Raw genomic sequence first — 21,954 nt, forward strand, 5'->3', positions numbered from 1 at the left:
AGTTTTCATCAGCTCTCCTTCAGCCAAGCCAATCTCAGCAGAGACGCGAACATGTGAGTCACCTCTGCCGCGGCACCACAAGACCGATCGAGAGCTGCGGCGGTAAAAATGCCATTTCTGTAGCATTGGGGGGGGGGCAGGTGGAATTTAAGGACGCCGCCCTGCTCGGCCTCGCAACCGCAGCTGACGTGCGGTTGAGGTTCGACCTCAAATATCTGCTCCCTCCTCTGCAGGTGGCAGTTGGAGGTGGTGTGTGTGTTTCTGTGTGTGTGTGTGTGTGTGTGGGGGGGGGGGGGGTGCACATAGAGCTGCAGGGAGGGTGTTTGTCTTTTATTAACCACTAATAAATAGGCCAAGAAATCAATCAGGTCACAAACGGGATCTGACAGCGAAACCACCAACCGATGTTCTGAAAGTTGCCTGAAACAGCTGCTTTCCTGTCAGGTCGCCGGAGCCGTTAAGGCGCACGAGCGGGCGCACGAGCGGGCGGCACATTCGGCGACCCGCACGGCCTCTGGGGCGAAGGGAAGGAAGCGAGACGGGAAGCCTGGTCGCGTACAAGGTGACGCAGCGCAGGCCCCGATGGGGCAACTGTGCAAAGGAACACCAGCAAAGCCACTCGGCGGCGCTTTGATCTTTCCCTTTAATCTGAGGACATCCGTCCACACGTGTCCGACGGCGAACTCTCTCCCCTGCCAGAGATTCAGGTTGATGAAGAGAACCAAAGAGCCCCGTTTGCACTCGCCGTTTGCGGCTATTGTTTCACCTGGCGGCGGCTGATCCCACGGGCTGCGCTCGGATCAGGGGTGAACGTCGCTGCCGAGGCGTCTCTCCGACCATCCGCAGATCACATGATCTTGTATTTGTTTGTCTCTTGTTGGCGCCGGGTGAAGGAATCACACTCTGAGCGCCTTCTGCTTTGGAGTGGGAGCCAGCTTGTGTGTGTGTGTGTGTGTGTGTGTGTGTGTGTGTGTGTGTGTGTGGTGTGTGTGTGTGTGTGTGTGTGTGGAGGGGGGGCACTGACAGCTCCAACACCTTCTGGAGGAAGACATTAATGACATTATCAACACGGCCCGTGCACATAATAAACATGGGTCCAGCGTTTTCATGATCACGTGACTATGTCATTAACACTCTTCACCCTAATCACAATCACCTTAAATGCCTGCAGATTCAATTATTCTGGGGGGGGGGGCACGTCCTCTTGTTTTGGGGGTGTAATCAGACCTGATAGACAGGAGGTATTCCCCAGCACGCTCTTGCACTGCGGCCCCGGGTGACGCGGTTCTTTTGTGAACGCGGGGAGATCAAGAGGACCGGAGGTCCGTGTCGACGTCAGCGGGAGCCGCCGGGGCCACGACTGTGGTCATTTACGGAAACTTTTTCTAGCTTCTAAAAATCAATGAGGGCAGTTTTCTGGAGTTCTGTGACTCCGGGATGTTGAAATGTAGGCTTGCGTGACACAGGTGATATCAGAGTGCATTTTTGCTCAATTTCCACTTTCCTTTTTTAAAACTTATAGTTGAAGATTTGCCTAAATTCACTTTTTTTCCCCCCCTCGTGGGCACACACTCGTGGTTTTCCACGCACGGATGACAGGAGAGCGATGGAACATTCGGTGGCGCTGCTCTTACCGCTGGAGTTCTTGCCACAGATGAGGTGCTGGTAGGGCTGCAGAAGACCCCACACCTCCGAGTCGTTGCTGATGGCTTGTTCCAGCGCCTCCACGGTCAGCTTGGGGATGCCGTTGTCCCTCTCCAGCAGCGTGCTGCGCAGGACGCGGCCGAACACCTCTCTGAACAGGCTCTCCAAGCAGGCGGTCAGGTATATGGCGGCGTGCTCGTGGATCCTCAGCGCCACCCGGCTGTCCACCATCCACCTGAAGAACTTCCCCACGGAGAAGACCAGCCCGCAGCGCTCCGACTTGCCGCGGCTGAACTTGTCCCCGGTGCTCATGTTGTAGAGGGAGAGCGCGCTCACGGCCGCCGTGATGCAGTTCACCGAGATGGTCCAGGACAGCACCACCTTGATGGCGCTCTGGATCTCGTGCTTGGTGCATCTGGCGTAGCGCAGACTGAGCCGCTGCGCCTCCCGGGCCACCCGCACCAGAGCGCGGCTGATGAGAGCCGACAGCCTGGCCAGGACCTCCGGCGGCGGGCTGCCCAACATCAGGTCCTCGTCTTTGGCCAGCGCGCCCTCCACCTCGCCGAGGCTCCATGGCACGTCCTCCAGCTCGGGCAGCTTGGCGCACTGACCCGAGCACTCCAGGATCTCCGTGTCCTCCGCCAGGACGGTGTTGACTGTGTCCAAACTGTTCTGCCTGCTGTGCATGGATTCCGTCAGATGCCAGCAGTTGTTGCCCCCATGCGAGACGGACTGATGCGTGTCGGAGCAGCACAGCGACACGCTGGACGACCTGACCGAGTCCGCGGCTCCACCATAACCAGAATCAAGCGTTAAATCCTCCAGCGTCCTCACGACGGTCTTACCCTTGCCTGCCATAACTGCACCGCATACTGTTGGGTATGCGTGGTCTCCAATTAAAAGCCACAAAGTCGTCTCCCCCCTCAACGCGGGGAGCTGGTTGTATTTCCCGGCAGCAGAGACAACGATTGCGCCTCTACTTGTTCCTCCCCTCCTCCGGATGACCGTCTCCTCTTGTCCACAACTTCACAGGCGTAACCCGGGAGCGCACAGACCGACTGCAACAAGCGCAGCGCGGGCAGGACTCCGCTGGAGAGGTGGGGCCTGCAGCCCCGCGGCCCGGAGGAAGCCAATCCGCGTCTCCGTCAGCGCTGAGTGACGGAGGACCTGCCTGCCTGCCTGAGACAACCTGATGCTGCCGAGCACGACTGCAGAGATTTAGAAGCCACCTGTCAGATGCGTGTGGCCCCGAAGCTGCGGCCGGAGCCTCGAGCACCAAACATGTGGATCATTGTTAATTCATGAACTGTGCGCGTAAAAGCATCTTATGTCTGGGAGAAAACGCAACACGGGGATGATTTAAATAGCCTGAAATCGCCGCGTTCTTTTAAAGGCGCGGCTCGCGTTACACCTGCTGTCTCGTTTCAGCTTTGTTGAGAAGATCCTGGGTTTTGTTCGGCGTCGTGCAACATTTCTGCTGGGCCAGGAAGATTAGAAGTGACAGGACGGAATTCTGGAGGGCGATTGAAAGGAACAGTTGGCAGAATAATGATTCATCCTTTGTGCTGAGGCTTCTGTCTGTCTGTCTGAGCTGGACCAACCATCTGTCCACACTGCTCGTCACGCCAGAGGCCCTTTTCATATTTTCTTAGCATGAAGCTGCTTCCACTGCAGAGCTCCATACACTGGAGAATGCAGCAGCATGACTCAACAAGGACAATATATCACCGTTTGGCTGACACGCAGCCTCTCTTTTGAGTCATTTTGTCGTTAAAACGGCCGATTTTTGCAGGTTTGTGGTGGGGGGGGGACCCAGAACTTGCTGTTTTCACAATCCTGAGTGTGACAAAGTTCTCAAATGAGCAGTGGATTCAATCAGATGGACTAACTGCGAGGGGAGCGTCTCGGAGTTGGGCATGCCAGCTGCTTCTCCACGCTCAGCGTGGTCTTTCTGAGGCAGTCCTCACACTTAAGTGTGGTTGCCAGGTAACAGCAAAATTATCATTATTTTCCCAGCATGCCTATAGGCGAAAGTATTTGGACTCAGATCTATCTATCTATCTATCTATCTATCTATCTATCTATCTATCTATCTATCTATCTATCTATCTATCTATCTATCTATCATCTATGCAACTTATTCATCAACACATCTAAAATATCAATGAAATATTTACATCCAAAATCCAAATATGTAAATCACGAATTATAAATTTGCCACCCACATGCCAAGTGTTTGCTACTGACGTGATTAATAGTTTAAAAGATATTCGGAAAAGCCATATACTTGTCGTCATACTTGTTGTCATATTGTTATGCTGCCACCATGTGGAAGCTTCTGTGTACTGCAGCTACCGCAACGCTTATCTTGCATAATTGGAAATAAATGTTTTATATAACACACGAAGATTAACCTGTCCGGTGTCCGGTGACACTAATGCTACTTAAAAACATTAAAATGGCATATATGAACATAGACACGTACTTTATTTTTATTTCTTTATAAAAAAAAATCCATTAGGTTATATTCCTCTGATGTTCTGATATGCTTTCGCCATTAAATAAACAAAAATGCGCACATCTTTTTTCATTTCTTTTTATTTGCTTTTACATGCACACGAGCAGAGAAGAAATCTGAGATTTTGACGAATCCGTAAAAAACAGCCAGCAACAACTTCCCGAAAGAGGTTAAAGAATTCGTGTCTACGTAAGTTTTGTTTTACTCGCTATAAGCGTAACGCAGCACCACTCGTGAAGCTGGATTCATTTGGAACGAGTGCCTGTTTAAATACGTAAGCGCTGCAAAATTACACACGCACGTTGACGCGTGACAGCCGTGCGCTCATGCCAGACTTCATGTGCTTATCCGGGTTCTTTTATGGTAAACAAGCCTGTAAAAAAAAAATAAAAAAAAAGTCTGTAAAATGACGATGGGCTGATTACTCTGAAAATGTGTCACTACATTAATGTCTACCTGCCATATTCAACACATTGAGCCGTCTCTTGTATTTTATTTACAATTTTTAATTAAGTAGGTCAGCTGCCACAGGGGGGTAGCGCGGCGACAAGGTTCCTCGATCAGGTTCCTCTCAGCATCTAGCCACGCTCAGCGAGCATTATGTGACTGTTGCGTCGGCTGGAAAGACGCCACAGCTCTGTAACGTGCAGGGGAGCCATTAAACGGAGCCCATGTGTTTATCTGCCTGTTACAGGGCCGAGGGAGCACGCTGCAGAAACGTGACCGCGCCGACGAGCGCTCCCAGCGGCCTCCGCCAATCACAGGGCGCGGAGCCGCCTGCGTCACGCGTGGGCGGAGCTACGCCTGTAGGTGCGGTGGGGAGCTTGAGCAGCCATTCGTTTACAGCGGAGACGAATATTGGACATAAATACTCCAAACGGCGCTCGGAATCGACGGAGACGACGCGTACGGGTCCGGGGAGGATTTGCAACCGATAAGTGTTTGTCTAGGCGACGTTCGAGCGGCGGGTTTTGACAGAATCGCCTCGGAACCTGTATTTACATAACCAGCTTTGGAGGCTTGTCGCCACCGCGTCTTGTGTGTCGTCGGCGGCAGCAACGGTCTCCAATCTCCGGCCCAAACAGCCGCCTGTCGCGTCGATTCGGTTCGATTAGGACTTTGCGAGTCGGCCTGATTCAACTTCTTGTGTTTTTTCGCCGTTTTTGTCGTATTTTCATTATTCGTGAAAACAAGTTATACAACAAGACGCGCCGAGCGGAGCAGGTCCTAGAGCCCGCCGGGTCACCGCTGCTTGTCTCCGGGCCAAATGCTTCAGCTGCCAACCCTTTCTAAATTTCTCGAAATTATGGAAAAGGTTCTGTTAGAGCAAGGCTAAACACCCTTTTCGCCACGCTTGTATGCTAAATTAGCATACACGCGCTTCCCTTGCGACGTTTGGAAATCTCGGCCTCGTTTCTTCTTTGGTTTTTCTTTTCTCTTGATCCGGGAAGTTTACACCTGAAAGCATCGGCAGGCGTGAAGCGACACAGAGGACCGCTTCTCCATCCAGAAAGAGCACATAAAGGACTCATCCAGTTGAGTGATGGTCATTAATACGATCCACTGGTTCAGGAAGGGCTTGCGGCTCCACGACAACCCGTCGCTCAAGGACTCTCTGCTGGGTGCCGACAGCGTCCGCTGCGTCTACATCCTCGATCCCTGGTTCGCCGGATCTTCCAACGTTGGGATCAACAGGTGGAGGTGAGCCAACACTGATGCCCCTGTGGGTGGAGGGTGCAAGGGTTCGAGCCCTAATACTCGCTGATTTGCTGCGTGCAGGTGTTTCACCTGGAGTTTCTCTTTGCACGATGGCAACCTAGGAAAGGGAAGTGACGCTTCCAGCCATGCTGGGCACTTCCTGGGAGATCTTTCGGGATCCGTCTGGTCCCCCACCATTCAGTAATCCGTAATCATCACAAATCCAAACATCGGTTGTGGTTTCAGGGTGAAGATGATGCTCAGCGAACACAGTCTGTGACATCACGGACGTGGCGGAGACTCGTGTCACACGTCACGTAAACACGTAAACAGTATTTAGGCGTGTTAGCCTCAGGACACGGCTGGAATTAGTGTCAGTGTTTTCTGTATTTTTATCAGGATCGGTTACTAGATGGTGACCATGTCAATAACCCCCCCCCCCTCCTCCGATGCATTGTGGGGAATTTTCCAGCGTGCCACCAGTCCGCCCAGTGACAAACGTCTGCGTCCAGCCTGGGCTGGCCCGGCCCCTCAGAGTTTCCAGACATGAAAGTAATGAATGAAAGCCCCTCGTCTGCCCGCGGCGGGCTGAAGGCGGGGGCGGAGCCTCCGTCCAGGATCGCCACCTTTTAATTCAATTCTAAAATTTTACATAACTGACATTTCCCTGACGCGCGGTGTGCGAGTGAGACAGGAACAGGCTGTTGAATCCTGATGCCTCAAACATTTGAATGAGGGTTTATGGGATGTGATGGAATACTAAAGTTATTTTAAAGCCCCAGTGTGATGGTGGGGCTCACTGGGCCGGGGAGGAATTGTACTGTTAAAGCTAATTCTGCTTTATTTCATCCACGAGAGCCCCAGCTGTCAGAATAGATCTGAATAGATCTGATCGCTGTCACAAAACCAGTTTTCTAGGAATCAGTGTAGATGGTTTCATGGGTGGATTGATGTGAGGAACTTGGCTTTATTTAAATTAGCGTGGAGAAATCAGGTCACACAGACGGGGTTTGAAGAAAACACCTATGCAAATGAGGTCTTTATGGCGTTTTCTTAAACATCTTGGCGATTTATCCCCACTTGTTATAGTGTTGTTCTCTAGATTTGTGTAAAATGCTGTAAAAAAGTGCCAATATGCCTCGAACGCGTGCGACCTTGAAACCAAGCCGAGATTTAAACCGTAGGATCAGCGTTGCTCAGCCCCGCTGGCTCGGCACTTATCTTTCAAAAGAAATCGACTTGGTGAGACACTCCCACGGTTTTAGCTGCGACACAAAAGGAAAAAGTGGTTCCTTCTGGGGCACCAATGAACGTTTCAGCGGTCTGACATTGCATCGCTGGGAATTTGGTCTTGAATTAACAGGATTAAGGCCAGACGGCCTTTCCACCACGCAGACGCTGGCGCCGTTACCCACACCCACACCGTTGCTGTGGAATTGGCTTTCATTTAAGCCGTGCTGCTAAATGTTCAGTAGCAGTTGTTGCCTCCACTTTCTGATGAGAAGATAAAGCGCACAAAGGTTTCATTTTGAATCAGCCTCCGCTGGGTTTATGGCAGCGTTGTTGATGAACTGTGACACTGCTGGAATATATATGTGTAAATAATGGAGGTCCCTTAACCTTTTAGACTCCGTTGCCTATCATTTTGTACCAAAACATAAACTCTGCTATTTCAGTGGAGTCGCCATGACATCATTCAGTAGTGAATTGTGTGCATGTGGCGCCGCTCGTCGTGCCCTGCCGCCTCTGTAATTACCGCCAGCGCAGGTTTAGAATCCAAACTGCAGCAATCAGCTGCATCCTTGAAGCCCTCAACCAAACAGGCCATTTCCAGATGACATAATCATAATAACCGTTGCCCCCCCACCAGCGCGACCACGCACGGCTTAAAGTAGGTCAGTGTGTTAGTAGTGAGCGCTCCACCCTTCCTCGACCTACTTCTATAAGAAAAGGCGAACCCCTCGGACGGGCTGCAGGTCCAGAGCGTCGCTTCCCGAAAATGGAAAATGTGTCGGCCCAGGGCGATTTTTGGGCGCTGTGGCGGCACACGCAGGTCCCGTGACTGTGGCTCGCATCTGTCATATCCCTCCTCCGTGGTCGGGACCTGGCCGCGCCAGATGAATGGGAGCGGGCGCCCCAACGATAAGCCTGCGGTGGCGACCGGCTGCAGATGCAGATGTTTAACCTAATCATATTTATTCAAAAGCGCCTCTTCTAGGTCAGGGGCGTTTGCTGACCTCACTCACAGCGGAGGATCAGCATTCATACGAATGCAGGTCAGGTGACTCATCTTCTGCCTGCGTGTTTACCCTCCATCTGGAGATGAGCGTCCTCCAGGGGCTCAGAAAGGAAAGTGGATACTCGTCTTCCGGAACACGGTGACCTGCTGGAGCGCGGCGGCCGGGCCCTCCAACCTGGAGGCTCAAAACAGTGCGGAGGAGGAGGATTTTTCTCCTCTCTCCCGGCAGATTTTGGCGGGAAGAGTCGATTCACTCGTCAGAACACGAGCGATTTGAAATCAAGTCGCAGATTCTAGAGAAGCAAAGCGGAACACTGAGGAGCTGCGAGTGTTTCTTCTTCCACTGTGACGCTCCACGCCGTTTGGTGCGTTTCATGGCTGTGTATTTGGGCCGTTGGCTCACTTTTCTCACCCTCTGACTCATCGAGTCCATTTGATCAAATTTGGAGTTCGGAGCTCCAGAACCTTCACATCATTCTTAGACTTTGCTCAGCATTAACAGCACGCTCACACTTACGTTTTTTGCTTGTTCCGGTGTCGTCCTTCAGGTTCTTACTGCAGAGTCTTGAGGATTTGGACTCCAGCCTGCGGAAGCTTAACTCCCGGCTGTTTGTGATCCGGGGCCAGCCGACCGATGTCTTTCCCAGGCTCTTCAAGGTAGCGTCTCCATCAATCGCACGGCCGTACGTTCCTTCTGAGTGCCTCCATCAAACCCCGCCTTTGTTGTCCAGGAATGGAATATTTCCCGTCTGTCTTACGAGTACGACTCTGAGCCGTTTGGGAAGGAGCGCGATGCAGCCATCAAGAAGCTGGCGTCCGAGGCCGGCGTGGAGGTGACGGTGTGCATCTCCCACACGCTCTACGATCTGGACAAGTGAGTTTCGCCTGAGTCTGCGCGCTCCTTCGCCGTGCCTCCAACACGTCTTTAAGTCTTTCTGTCCTTTGCAGGATCATAGAGTTAAATGGGGGTCAATCGCCGCTCACCTACAAGCGGTTCCAGACCCTCATCAGTCGCATGGACCCGGTGGAGGTTCCTGCCGAGTCCATAACGGCCGAAATCATGGGGAAATGCACAACACCGCTGTCCGACGACCATGATGACAAGTACGGGGTTCCCTCCTTGGAGGAGCTGGGTGAGTGGAAGCAAAATCAGGGCTTAAACAGTCTCTGTCGCCACCTGGTGGTGAAATAAAATAATACACAACCTTTTTAGAAAATCTTGGATATTTGATTCTGTAAAAAAAAAAAAAAAGTTGAAAGTGTTTCTGATGAAGGTGAAAACAATGGCTTGATGTTCTCCGCAGGCTTCGATACCGAGGGTCTGTCCTCAGCTGTGTGGCCAGGGGGAGAGACTGAAGCTCTCACAAGACTGGAGAGACATTTGGAGAGGAAGGTCAGTAAATCCAGACACAAGCCGGAAGAATGGGAGGAAATTAGAAATGTCTACTATAAGATTGTCTGCCATAAACTCTCATTAAGCCAGATTCTTCATTTTATTCTTGGTTTGGCACCTTTCTGCACATTTGCTAACAAAAACAACCCCATGTGACTTGTGAACAGGCATGGGTGGCCAACTTTGAGCGTCCCAGAATGAACGCCAACTCGCTGCTCGCCAGCCCGACAGGCCTCAGCCCATACCTGCGCTTTGGCTGCCTCTCCTGTCGCCTCTTTTACTTTAAACTCACCGACCTGTACAGGAAGGTAAAGACGAGCCTCTCGTTCGGACTCATTCCCCCCAGTTTCCCAGATGCTAACCTCTGTCTGTTCCACCAGGTGAAGAAGAACAGCTCCCCGCCACTGTCGCTCTACGGCCAGCTGCTGTGGCGCGAGTTCTTCTACACAGCCGCAACCAACAACCCCTGCTTTGACAAGATGGAGAACAACCCCATCTGTGTGCAGATCCCATGGGACCGCAACCCGGAGGCGCTGGCCAAGTGGGCGGAGGGCCGGACAGGCTTCCCCTGGATCGACGCCATCATGACCCAGCTGAGGCAGGAGGGGTGGATCCATCACCTGGCCCGGCACGCCGTGGCCTGTTTCCTGACCAGAGGAGACCTGTGGATTGGCTGGGAGGAGGGCATGAAGGTGAAGGAACAGTAGCATTATGGGATTGTTCTTTTCTTTCGTTTTCCCTGTCGGTCCGGTTTATGCTGCCCATTAAACGTGACTGGAACTGCACTTTTATCTGCTAGCGTCTACAACCGATGATCCAGGACCTCGCTTTTTAAAAATATTGTTGCACGACATCATTTCCTGCCTGCTCCTCAGCTAACAGCCGCGTTGTGTGTCCGCAGGTGTTTGAGGAGCTGCTGCTGGATGCAGACTGGAGCGTGAACGCCGGCAGCTGGATGTGGCTCTCCTGCAGCTCTTTCTTCCAGCAGTTCTTCCACTGTTACTGCCCCGTCGGCTTCGGCCGCCGCACGGACCCCAACGGAGATTACATACGGTACGGAGGAGCTTTGTCATGTGACACGGTTGTCCCCGTGCGGCGTGCTCACCGAGCGCTTCCTCTTGCAGGCGTTACCTGCCCATCCTGAGGGGTTTCCCAGCCAAATACATTTACGACCCCTGGAACGCTCCTGAGAGCGTGCAGAAGGCAGCCAAATGCATGATCGGCGTTCACTACCCCAAACCCATGGTGAACCACGCCGAGGCCAGCCGCCTCAACATCGAGCGGATGAAGCAGATCTACCAGCAGCTCTCCTGCTACAGAGGCCTCGGTGAGGAGGCGGGGAAATCCAGCTGTGAAGTGCTCCCGGTTAGCGCAGGAAAAGCTCTGATTCCTGGGTTTGCTCTGTCTTCAGGGCTTTTGGCTACAGTTCCCTCCAACTCCAACGGCAACAGGAACAGCAACAATGAGACGTGTTTCCCAGTGGAAGCTTCACACGATCCCAGCGCTCCGTCCGGTAAGCAGAGCGAAACCATGTCGGCGCCGCGCGCGTATGCCGGGGAAGCGGCGTTCCTAAACAGGAAGCATCTTGCCTTGCAGGTTATCAGGTGCCCGTTCACACGCAGGGAGACTGGCAAAGCGGCGTCATGATGTACATGCAGGACCCCCAAAGCGGCATGGGAGCACCCCAGCAGGGTGAGTTTAACACCTCAGCAACAGCCGTCACACACTGACAGCAGAGCTGCTTCACGGTCTGTTATGTGTCTGTAATTCCATAAATGTTCCTGAATTCCAGGCTATGCAGGCACCAGCTCCGGGGTCATGTGTTACACTCAGAACACGCAGCAGATTCCCGGTCCATCCACTCAAAAAGGTGAGAACGCCACATCCAACCTCGACGACCAGGGCGCTGAAGCTGCCTTCAGGGGCATTTGTAAAAAAAACGGCGTTTGTGTTTTCCAGGACTGGAACGCCATGGGGGCATTCAGACGACCGGGAAGCGCCACAACGAGGACTCTGGGAACGGCAAAAGTTCCAAAGTCCAGAGACAGAGCAACCACTAGACAGGTGAGGCAGTAGAGGAATGTTTTTGGAAAATGCAGTTATTATTTTGGTTGAGCTGTCCTTTTTAATTGAGCTTCATTTGGAGCGTTTTCTGACGTGCACGTGTCCTTGTCCTTGCAGGAGAGCGTGCAGATGTGTAAACAGCCCAAGACAAAACAGATGTTTTTGGTTTTTTCTGGTTTTGACATTGCACCGTTGCATGAACACACCCTCTGAAAGAGAGAACGGCCCCACCCTCAAACACACCTTTGGTTGGTTTTTTATTTTTCTTTGGGACTGTATATTGACTGTGCAGCGGCCCGGTCCAGTGCTCGCATCCCTGGAGCGGCTGTTACTGTGCTGGTGTTTGGGTTGCCGGGACAACAAAGAGTCCTCCTGTATATAGTTTCAACTCACATACAACTTGTACATATTTGGATATTGTATGTGTGTTTCTCTCTTGTGTAGCCATAGACCCATTGATATATTTTTGATATGAGAAATCATTGTGGATGGAGCTCGTCTTTTTGGAAACTTTTCAATAAAAACCCATTTGTAGGCCGTTTCCATTCCATAGACCAGGGTGAAAAATCTGGGATGGATCCTGACACCAACGCCTACCCTCATTTATTTGACTCCCAAGCCCCGCCCCCTTTTGTCAGCCATCCAGCGTATCTATCGAAAGCGTGTTCCCATCATTTCTGTCGTAGTGCTCGCCGTTTTATTCCACTGTAGAAACACTGTCGGGTTGAAGTAAATGCAGAAAAGCGACAGACGTGCAGAATCTTCATATCATGGTGACCCCCTGCTGTATATCACCCCCCCCCAATAAATGTACCACTGGAGAGAAAGAAGTGCTTCACTTGCTTCCTGTTTCTTTATTGTGCTTGTTTAATTAATTAAAACTGGATTAAATATTTAAAAAAAATGCATCTGGCTGTTATTTCAAGCTGGAAGGTGTAGTTGGAGAACAGCGCCCCCCCTCGGAGGCTGGCGGTTCTGCTGATACCTGCGAGCGGCGTCACAGAGGAGCTACGGGGTTGAAGAGCGGGCGCTGCTGCCGGAGCTGCAACTTCCCGTAACTCATCTCAAAGTCCTTCTTGGTTCCCACGATGACGCCCAGGCTGCCGGAGCGCACGTCGTAGCCGTAGGACGCCAGCTTGTCCATCCGATAGAGAACAATTTGGGTGGTGAGCTCGAGGACGTTCGGGGACTCCTTCACCTGCTCCGCGCTCAACCCGGCATCCATCAGTCCTTGGTAACGGCCCATCAGGGTCGGCAGGGAGTAGTACAGCACGGCCGGGCAGCGGATCACCGTCTGCTTCAGTTCCTCCGCGGAGCAGGAGAAGGTCTCCTGGATGTACGCCAGCGCCAGCTGCATGGCGGCGGGATGCAGCTCGGCGATGGACGCCCGGAGGTTGGAGACCAGGCTGAGGAGCTCCTCGGTGCTGAAGCCCTGCTCCCTCAGGAAGCCCACGCTGTCCCTCCAGGCTTGAGCCGGCCTCAAGAGGATGTAAGGGTTCTGGATGAGGAGCTTCTGGAGCCAGACCCGCACGTTGCCCTCATCCCCACCCAGGTCCAGGTAGGTTTCCCTCAGGGTGTGGACGACCTCTTGATTCTGCTCCACGGGCCGGCTGAAGCTCTGGGGGGCGCTGGCCATCATCTTGCTGATGATCCTCTTGCTCAGGCGCAGGCTTAGGAAGTAGAGGATGTTGGCGCGCTGGTGGCTGTGCCGAGTCAGCGCGAAAAACGAAGCTGGGAATTTCTCAACGATGCTCATCAGTTCTTTTTTGCGTGGACACACGGACTCCCAGAGTTCCCTCTGGGTCGCCACCTCCTCCGGGGGGCACAGGACGGCTTCGGGGTGAGTCTCAAGGATGCGAGAGATCGCCGCCGCGTCCGCACCCATGTCCCTCAGCAGGTCGGCGGTCTCGGACACGTAAGCCGTGCTCTCGGTCAGAATCCAGCCCTTCAACTTCCTTATTTTCCGGACGTCGACTGAGAGGTCATAGAGGGAGTTCACTGTGTGCTGGTTTTCAGGTTTTTTGATGGGATGAGTGGAAGAAGACGCCGATGGGGGCACAAGGAGTCTCATCCTGTGGCAGAAAAGGCAGAAGGTGGAGGTGGTGACGCGGAGCATGGTGGATCTGCAGCAGAAAGCGCATGTCAGTGGACTTACGGGCACCTTTTAACTTCATCAACAGACGCAACTCTGATTCATTTCACATTGTGTGTCGGCTAAATCAGGGGGAATGTGCTGTAAAGTTGTTGCTAATGCTAAACTGTTGCTCTGAGCTGAAGGGGACGGGAGAACATTTGCTCCGACGGTTAAGTAACACAGTCTGACACGTAAGTTGCCGGGCGTGGATCCAATAACCTGCATGTTTTCAGTCAAACTAGCTTCCAAAGCTACATTAGCGCACACGTTTAAAGTGGTAAAGGGTAGCAAAGACATGCACAGGCTGAAATAAACGACAGAAATACGGACGCATTATTTACCAGCTTGCAACAATATCCCAGCACAGCTTTCATAAGGGCTGAGCCGAGGAGGAGGAGCCGTGCGGGGACGCTCAAAGCCGGGGACGGAGCGGCGCTCGGCGGGGCTGGGGCCGGATGTTCTCTCTCCGCCGCCAGGGCGGCGTTTGTCCTCCAGCACCGCCTTTTGGACCGCTTACGGCGGCTTTATTACCGCCGACCCGCCCTGACACCGCCTACCCGAGGTGGTTCGATTATAGCTGGTTATTTTTGACCCTTTGACCTTTGCGCAAATAGGAAACAACACCCAAGCTAATGTCAAAGCTAACGCTAACAGCCACGAAACTCCCGTTATAAATGCAAGCAGCTCTAATAAAGCTGTTTAGTGGGGTGGACAATCTATAAAACCACGTTAGAAGCAAATAAATGATTAATGTGTGTGAGGGTAGCAGGTTTGTACGTAATTGCACCCATGTTAGCATCACCAGCTAATTAGCCTTCCTCCCAGGTCAAGCGTTAAAAGCTAAAATTAAATTTAAAATATTCTGTCGTTTATTGCTTCATAAATGTTACCCATAAATGCTTTATTTATCTTCCAACACTTGCTTGTAAATACAGCACGTAAAATATGAAGTCAAGTTTAGTGAACAGGCCAGCGCTTTATCTTTAAATTAAACTCGTTTTAAGTTTTAAGGAAGTGTCTTGTAAAGGACACAAAAAATATTTCCTTCATTTTTATACCAATAAACAAATTTAATCGTTGTCAACACAGGAATCTAAATGAAACGGCATCTGGAGACTTGAAATAAGTTCCTGGCTTATTGTGATTGATAAGTCTTTATTCTTTAAGACGTTTTGATTTTAAAAGCAGCACATCTGTCAAAGCTTATGAATATTTTGTGACTAAACTTACATTAAACAACACTTCCATCACTTGATGACCACTTTACTGGGATAATTCTGGGAATACTGGGATGAAACTGGTTGTTGTGCACCTTGAACCAGATAAAATATCACGTACAAACAAGTAAATGAGGACTCGTTGTACATAATTTAATCGAATTACTAATTTGCAAACTTTAAATTTGTATATTTTGGTTGTAATTATCACATACGACCAGGAGGGGGCACTCTTGTATCTGTCCTTAAGCAGTACGTAGGTATTTCTTTGCGGAGAAAAGTTTAATTTATCATTAAATCTGTGTTGGGCCGATGTATATCTAATAAATATCTGCTTATTTTTAATTCTGGAGTTAGGAGTGAGTAAATTGCCTCCCCCTCTTCTTCTTCTCCTTTTTTATGGTGTCAGTTGAGTTGGAAGATGCAGGAAATCTCCACAGTTTGAAGTGCTTTTAACGACAGACGCTGCAGGGACTATTTATAGGCATCATTTGTTGCCTTCCTCTGCTGATGGACACAGTTGTCCTTCAGCAGGGTGGCTTCATCCGGAGCCACCTGCTGCTCTCGTGTCGTGGTTTAGGGCCGCTCAGTCCTCTCTGGGATGACTCCGGCTATGGACATTGTCCGGGGCATTATGGTTTGCTTTGTGGTGACTCTAAGTCTGTCTTCACCCGCTCTGAGCGCCAGCAGATTTATGCAAGGGAAATTTAAGTCCCTGAGATAACTGCACAGCAGAATCAAACCTTGACTTGATCGCTGTGATTGGAATTCTCAGACGTGGCCGAACAGCTGCCTCTCCCTGTCAAGAGTTGGAAAACTTTTGGCTTTTTCCAACGGTTTGTTCCAAACACACAGCATTTACGCATGGAAGCACAGGAGCAGTTCCGCCGTCATCCTCCCGGCGATGAAAGCAGAAGCTTCCACAAGCAAGAATGTTTTAATTACATTCCAGAGTGGAGACGATGCTGGAGCGGAACAGCTCCTCTTAAATGTCCTATGTTCTTTTAGAAAACCTTTTGTTGCTCTAAAAAGGTTCGCGTGACATTTTACTGCAGAATGAAACCTGTAATTCCAAGAAGAAAATGCACTATTGGGCTTCATCCATCCAAACATTACAGAGTCTTAGTTTGCATTTAGAAAGATGTTGAATCTTCTGAAGCAAAATGGCAGCCTGGTGTTGAACTAACTGGGATTTCTCTGCCGTTTCACTTTGTTCTTTATCGGCGTCCTGTTTCCTGGGGATGTTTTTATCATCTTCGAGGAGACGAGGGGGAAAAAAGCCCCTTTTTCTAACCCTGAAGCCGCATCTTTGTGCTGGGGAAAAGAGCTTTTGTCTGCAGCTCTTCTGTTTACGAGTGTTAGCGTCGGTGGGTTTTAAAAAAGTATGGCTGCTATTTGTTCAGGAGCGATGCCAAGCGCAAGTATGCGCGTGCATCTGTTGTGCATCTGAAATAGTCCCTCATCTTGTCCTTACAAAGGAATGAGGAGTGCTGCGGGGTCAACAGAGTGGGCTGTCAGGGTGGGGGGGGGGGGGGGTAGTCTTTTGGGGATAAGTGGGTGGGTGTGTGGCTGTCAAGACTCGGTGAGGAGAAAATAGATTATTCCATCTGTCTCGAAATCCGTCCCTCCGCTGACCTGCACCCTGGAGACTTGGTTGGGCTTTGGTCACATGGTCACTCGCCTTAAATACGCCCCAGCCGCCACACTGGAGACCCCAGTCGTCTCCTGTCTCTGAGGCTGTGGTGACCCCCCTGCTGTCTCTCCACCAGAAGAGCACCATCATGTCAGACTCTGAGGAAATTGTGGAAGAGTATGAGGAGGAGGAGGAGGAGGAGGAAGAAGAGGTGTATGAGGAGGAAGAGGAGGATGTAGCTGAAAAGGAAGAGGCTGAGAAGAAAGAGGAGCACGAGGAGTCCAGACCACGGCCGAAGGCCACATACGTACCAAATATGGCTCCTCCGAAGCTCCCCGATGGAGAGAAGGTGGATTTTGATGACCTGCATCGTAAGAGGCTGGAGAAGGACTACAACGACCTCCAGACGCTGATCGAGCTGCATTTCACCACCCGGCAGAAGGAGGAAGAGGAGCTGATCGCCTTACGAACGCGCATAGAGCGTCGCCGGGCTGACCGGGCGGAGCAGCAGCGCATTCGCACCGAGCAGGAGCGCGAGCGCCAGACCCGCCTGGCCGGGGAGAAGGCGAGGCGCGAAGAGGAGGCGGCGAAGCTGCGCGCCGAGGAGGAGGCCAAGAAGAAGAAGATCTTCACCAATAAGTCGTTCGGCGGCTACCTGCAGAAGGTGGATCAGAAGAAGGGCAAGAAGCTGACTGCCAGAGAGGAGAAGAAGAAGATCCTGATGGATCGGCGGAAGCCCCTGAACATTGACCACCTGAACCAGGAGAAGCTGGAGGAGAAGGCGCAGGACCTGTGGCGGTGGCTCCACCAGCTGCACGCCGAGAAGTTTGAGCTGGCGGAGAAGCTGAAGAGGCAGAAGTACGACATCTACGTGCTGCGCAACCGAGTCAGCGACCACCAGAGGGGCTCCAAGGCGTCTAAGGCGTCCAAAGCATCCCGCGGGGCCAAAGGCAAGGCTGGCTCCCTGAAGTGAGGGGCCACAGCCCACCGCTGGGGTGGTTCTCTTTGTTTGGGTTTCTGGACAATTTGTCATAAAAAGTGTCCCGGAGATCGCGTTTGTATAAAGATTTTCTGCATCCACAGGCTGGTTTTTCACGTCCTTTTAACAATTTAAGATGATTGTCTTCTACAATGTGCTGCCAGGTTTTCATTTCTGTCCAATAAATCATATTTCATTATTTCCCGGCGTTTGTATCGGACTCTTCCTGGGATTTGGGACAAACAAATGGTGTCATCTCGTGCAGGTCTCAGTCTGAGCGGCTGTCTGAAGATCTGACAAATGGAGAACAGCTGACTTTTTACGGAGCTGATTTGGACTCAGCTTCCAGAGTTTTTAATCAAAAAAGACCCAACTGTTGTCTCAGAGAAGCAACTCAGGGGGACGTTTGTTGTCTAGCTAGAACCAACGAGCCCTAAAATGCGAAAATCAAATCAATTCCAATAATAATAATTTTAAAAAGTGCACATAAAAAATAAAGTGTTGGGGCCGTTTTTCAAGTCCACCGCTAGAGGGCGATAGAGCCGCAGGCTGTGGTGCACAAACCTCTGAGGAGAGTTGCGTAACTAAATGCAGGTGATCCAGAACAAAATTGATTTCATAAAGTGTTTTATGTGATTGCATTTAATTTGGCACTAATAGGATGATTCATACAGCAACCGCCAGTTATCATCACCATTATTATTACTATTGTTATTAGCAGAATTACCACTCAATTAACTGATTGCCCGTGATCATGTTTATTCATCCACCGGGATTTTAATACCAGATTTTATTTATTTATTTATTTATACCTGCGACACTGTCATATCGGGAGGAACACTTCTCACCCTCTTAGACTTTTCTTTTTAAGCTTTGAGCTCATAAATGCTATACATCTGTCAACAACGCAGCAGTATCCCAAGAGGTTACCATAGAGACTGCGATAGGATCCTCATTATCGCCCCGCAGCCTCAATGCACTCAAACGGACCGACGTGAGCAACATCTGGCTGGACGGACGCGCTGCTGCAGCGGCGCGTGCACTGGGAATCGATGGGAAAATGCGAGTCACCTGTGTTCTAATTAACATGCAACCAGTGTTAGGCCTAAAAATAAAAGCAGCACTCATAGTTCTGCAGGGGGGAAACAAACGTGGCTGCAGCAGCTTGAGTTTTCAGATATGCTAATTGAATATCTGTGCTTTTTTTTTCTTTTTTAAACATATTACACTCCAAAGCTGTTTTAGAATGTTAGAGAGTTTGTCCTTTGAACCAGTGCTCCCACCTGCGGGTGATGGCGACCGTCCCGATCTGTGTTTTCCCTGCAAAAACAGTTCCCGTAAACATGCGAGCCAGTCACTTTAGAAAGCCAGGCGAGCCACGTTGGCTTTGTTTTGAAGTGATTTATCACCGTGGGCAGGGGTTCACAACAACAACACGGCTGGAAACATTTGTTTTCCCAGTCAGCGACAATTTATGGAACAAAAAATAAAGCAAGTTAATAAATAAGAGCTCCTACATAGAGGTTAAGACTTTTAGAATGAAGCAAAAGCAATAAAGCGCTAAACAGATGAATTTGCCTGACACATAAAGAAGGTTGTAGGTTCAAATCCCAGCTTCACGATTGACTTTGCCGTTGCAGAATCCTCTGGTGTGTCTTTATGTCAGACATATGTAGTTTTTGCCCACTTTTATGGCTGTAAACACATGTTGCTCAGTGGGGGCTTCCTCCCCAGCTGCCACAAAATGCTGCGTAAATTAGCCCTCACTGGAGACCGAGGTCTTTGGACTTCTCTCCAGTCTCCATCAAATTGAGGAGGGAGTTGGGAGCATCCAGGGGTATAAAGGAGATTGCCTGTCCGACAGGGCATTAATCTCATCGTGTCCTCGGCATCCTGCCACATTTGGACCCCCCCCGGGTCCCCCTGGCCTTGTAAAGATTTTACATCCACACATATCCCGTCAGATCCTCGTTGCGGGCTTTCGAAATTGAGTTCTTGAGTAAATAGTTTGAATGTCTCTGTGTGAATGTGTGTCAGCCTGCTCTGAGCTGGAACAGCACAGCCTTTAATTACCCTGAGTCTCACCTCTTTAGCTCCCGACCTGTCATCGGACCTCACCCTGGTGATGCTACAGGCGCTCTGGTGTGTTCAGCTCCGTCACAGCGGAGCCACGTAACGCATCTGTCTGTCCATTAAAATGAAGTAAAAACCCAAATGAACTCAGTCCAGGTGTAAAATGATGCAACAGGTGCGGCTGCAGTGGTCGGGACCTCCCGAGTGGCAGCGGTGTGACGGGCTCGTGTGTCAGGGACAGGAACCTGAATCAAGGAACCAGCCAGATTTATTTAACACCAGACTCATTTAATCAGACACTTGAGAGGAAATGTGGAGACAGTTTCATGTGCTTCATCACGTCGGAGCAAACAAAAATAGAACTGTAGGAGGGAACACTAACCGTGTGTGTGTGTGTGTGTGTGTGTGTGTGTGTTGATTTTCACACATCCCAGGGAATCCCTATTAAAACGTTTCACTGGGTTATCAAAAGGCTCCCTGGTGGGACCCAAAGGTGCATCCGGAGGACAAGAGACTGAAGTATGACACCAGCGGGGGACCCAGGAGCTCCGGGGGCTCGTTCACAGAAGCGGAGCTCATTCCCGACTTCACACGTCTGCCAACCGCAGTCGCAGATGCGCTTCATCGGCGTGTTTGTTTCCCTCTGTGAAATTCCATCCCTGGGTGCCGTCACCTGCCCGTTCTGTCCGATTTGTGCACCTTTGACGGAATTAACTACTTTGGATTCAAGCTCACATCCTCCTTCTCTGGGGTGATTCACGCCGTCCCCTCCACCTCTGCTCGCCTAATAAATCATCAAAGGCGGCTGGAGCGGCCCCCTTCAGCCGCTCATTAGTGACAGGATGATGTTCTGCTGCCCACACCTGTTGCCCCCCCCTCCACCACGATGCTCACGATGCCTTAATTACAGCCGTCAGACTCATTTGGAGTCTGAGTCAGAGGCTATCGACAGCAGACGGCATTAGCATTTGTCTAAGCTGAAAAGGGCTAACTCACTGCTCTAGATGTTCAACATTGTGGAAGGTCAGGAGGTCACGAGGTCCAAACGCATGTCTACACGGGCTCGTTACGAGGAGTTAGCGGTTTCTGTCAAGACAATCCAATGAAGCGGGGAGAATAATGAGAGAAGGTTCCTGCGCTCGTACCCATGGGGTAAAACATCTATTTATAGCCCCCGACGTCAATATCCTTTATGTTCCTTCATGCTTTCAGCACCTCTGCGCGTGTGTGTGGAGACCTGCCGAGCACCGGCCTCATTCAGGGTGGCTAATTCTCATATTTTACATGTTTGAGCAGGTTAGCCGGGGCGGAACCACATTTCTCCGCCATCGCACCGCCGAAACAACCGAGGACTGCTAACGAGGCATCCTACCAGGATGGATGCTAGCAGGGAATTAAGCATGCGGGTGACCTTTGTCATCTCTCTCGTGTCTCCATTGTTGTGGCTTTTTGTCATGGAAATCTTTGGCGGCACGCGTCAAAAGAACTGGACGGATGAATGACAGAAGTCTGAGCCTGGAGCTGATGGAGGAAAGGGCGGCGGCATCGCGGAGCGGTCTCGTTTTCACCTCTGCTGACTGAAATATAAATAGAACCCGGCGGCGCTCACACACTTAATGTGGTGACCTTTGACCCTCTGACTCCCACTGTGAGAGCGGAATGACACTTCAGCTCTCTGTGTTTGTAGCAGCGGCTTGAAGAGATGGCTGGGTTGATATCTGAGGGTGTATTCTTGATTAACGATTGGGTTATCGGGTCAATCCCAGCTTCATTGGAGCCTTTCTCGCTGAACTAATTAAAAAAGTTGGACGATTGCTGCGTAACAGGGGCAGATCCTGCAGGTGTGGCGCTGACGTTGGCCTCAGCACCAGTCCAAACTCCTCCAATACCCAGCAGAAAATAAGCCTTAATGATATGCAATTAGACTTCCCAAACCAGAAATACAACTCCACTCTAAATACAGGCTTAGCTCTAAGCAGCATTCATTGCCAGGGATACTAATGCACCCCCCCCTCCCCCAAGCCTTTCCCGCTTTGTTTCATCCAATATTGTGGATCAAAAGCAAAGCGTGCTGCATGATCAAAATGTTCTCTTCATGTTTCACCTTCAAAAAAAAGATGCCCGCAGGGGAAGGCAGAACCATTCAGCTGTTTATTTTATTTTGCCCATCTTGAAGGTCTTAAAAACATCCCAGACAGAAAGGATTGGGGGGTGGGGGGGTGGGGGTGGGGTTAGATTAATGTCGCGCTTCAGAGCGAGTGTTCCAGGAAACCTCAGACTCTTACTGGCATCACAATTAAATCCCTTTCATACTGGTTTATATGGTGCATTTAGAAATTAGAACTGGGTTTAGCGACTGTTA

The 21,954-nt window shown here is 50.8% G+C and overlaps 4 protein-coding genes and 1 long non-coding RNA gene across 7 annotated transcripts in view; 2 read left to right on the plus strand and 3 right to left on the minus strand.

The window, feature by feature from the left end:
* The window catches only part of btbd11a (BTB (POZ) domain containing 11a), a 72,536-nt gene extending 69,377 nt beyond the window's left edge, over positions 1 to 3,159 (minus strand). For both annotated transcript variants that reach the window (XM_057022249.1, XM_057022248.1), the window contains exon 1: positions 1,635 to 3,159. In XM_057022249.1, the coding sequence (XP_056878229.1) occupies positions 1,635 to 2,502 (868 nt within the window). In that variant the 5' untranslated portion in view covers positions 2,503 to 3,159. The remainder of the gene's footprint in view (positions 1 to 1,634) is intronic.
* A 1,065-nt stretch (positions 3,160 to 4,224) lies between these two features.
* On the minus strand, positions 4,225 to 4,795 carry LOC130519185 (uncharacterized). Its single transcript, XR_008948235.1, has 2 exons — positions 4,619 to 4,795; positions 4,225 to 4,535 (listed from the first exon to the last, which is right to left on the minus strand). It is a non-coding gene; the product is annotated as an uncharacterized LOC130519185 (long non-coding RNA).
* A 203-nt stretch (positions 4,796 to 4,998) lies between these two features.
* cry1a (cryptochrome circadian regulator 1a) lies at positions 4,999 to 12,386 on the plus strand. The gene is made up of 14 exons (XM_057022277.1): positions 4,999 to 5,863; positions 8,648 to 8,756; positions 8,831 to 8,973; positions 9,048 to 9,232; positions 9,404 to 9,492; positions 9,660 to 9,800; positions 9,873 to 10,184; positions 10,394 to 10,545; positions 10,617 to 10,819; positions 10,904 to 11,005; positions 11,089 to 11,184; positions 11,285 to 11,362; positions 11,452 to 11,556; positions 11,674 to 12,386. Exons 1-13 carry the CDS (start codon positions 5,706 to 5,708, stop codon positions 11,550 to 11,552), a joined length of 1,869 nt encoding a protein of 622 aa, XP_056878257.1. The 5' UTR covers positions 4,999 to 5,705; the 3' UTR covers positions 11,553 to 11,556; positions 11,674 to 12,386.
* On the minus strand, positions 12,387 to 14,246 carry LOC130519141 (transcription termination factor 2, mitochondrial-like). Of its 2 annotated transcripts, none has more exons than XM_057022320.1 (2): positions 14,032 to 14,246; positions 12,387 to 13,628 (listed from the first exon to the last, which is right to left on the minus strand). In XM_057022320.1, exon 2 carries the CDS (start codon positions 13,625 to 13,627, stop codon positions 12,554 to 12,556), a length of 1,074 nt encoding a protein of 357 aa, XP_056878300.1. In that variant the 5' UTR covers position 13,628; positions 14,032 to 14,246; the 3' UTR covers positions 12,387 to 12,553. The 2 variants fall into 2 exon arrangements, with proteins under 2 accessions (XP_056878300.1, XP_056878299.1); XM_057022319.1 differs by having other exon boundaries at positions 12,387 to 13,679; positions 14,032 to 14,244.
* Positions 14,247 to 16,521: 2,275 nt separating this feature from the next.
* tnnt2c (troponin T2c, cardiac) lies at positions 16,522 to 17,735 on the plus strand. The gene has a single exon (XM_057022336.1). The coding sequence runs from the start codon at positions 16,689 to 16,691 to the stop codon at positions 17,511 to 17,513; it is 825 nt and encodes a 274-aa protein (XP_056878316.1). The 5' UTR covers positions 16,522 to 16,688; the 3' UTR covers positions 17,514 to 17,735.
* The last annotated feature ends 4,219 nt before the right edge of the window (positions 17,736 to 21,954 follow it).

This window comes from Takifugu flavidus, chromosome 22 (assembly GCF_003711565.1).
Source record: "Takifugu flavidus isolate HTHZ2018 chromosome 22, ASM371156v2, whole genome shotgun sequence".
Lineage (NCBI taxonomy): Eukaryota > Metazoa > Chordata > Actinopteri > Tetraodontiformes > Tetraodontidae > Takifugu > Takifugu flavidus.

Coding starts and splice junctions, on each gene's coding strand:
- cry1a (XM_057022277.1), top strand. CDS start 5,706: ATGGTCATTAATACGATCCACTGGTTCAGGAAGGGCTTGCGGCTCCAC. Junction 5,864..8,647: donor GTTGGGATCAACAGGTGGAG/GTGAGCCAACAC, acceptor GTCGTCCTTCAG/GTTCTTACTGCAGAGTCTTG. Junction 9,493..9,659: donor AGAGACATTTGGAGAGGAAG/GTCAGTAAATCC, acceptor ACTTGTGAACAG/GCATGGGTGGCCAACTTTGA.
- LOC130519141 (XM_057022319.1), bottom strand. CDS start 13,672: ATGCTCCGCGTCACCACCTCCACCTTCTGCCTTTTCTGCCACAGGATG.
- tnnt2c (XM_057022336.1), top strand. CDS start 16,689: ATGTCAGACTCTGAGGAAATTGTGGAAGAGTATGAGGAGGAGGAGGAG.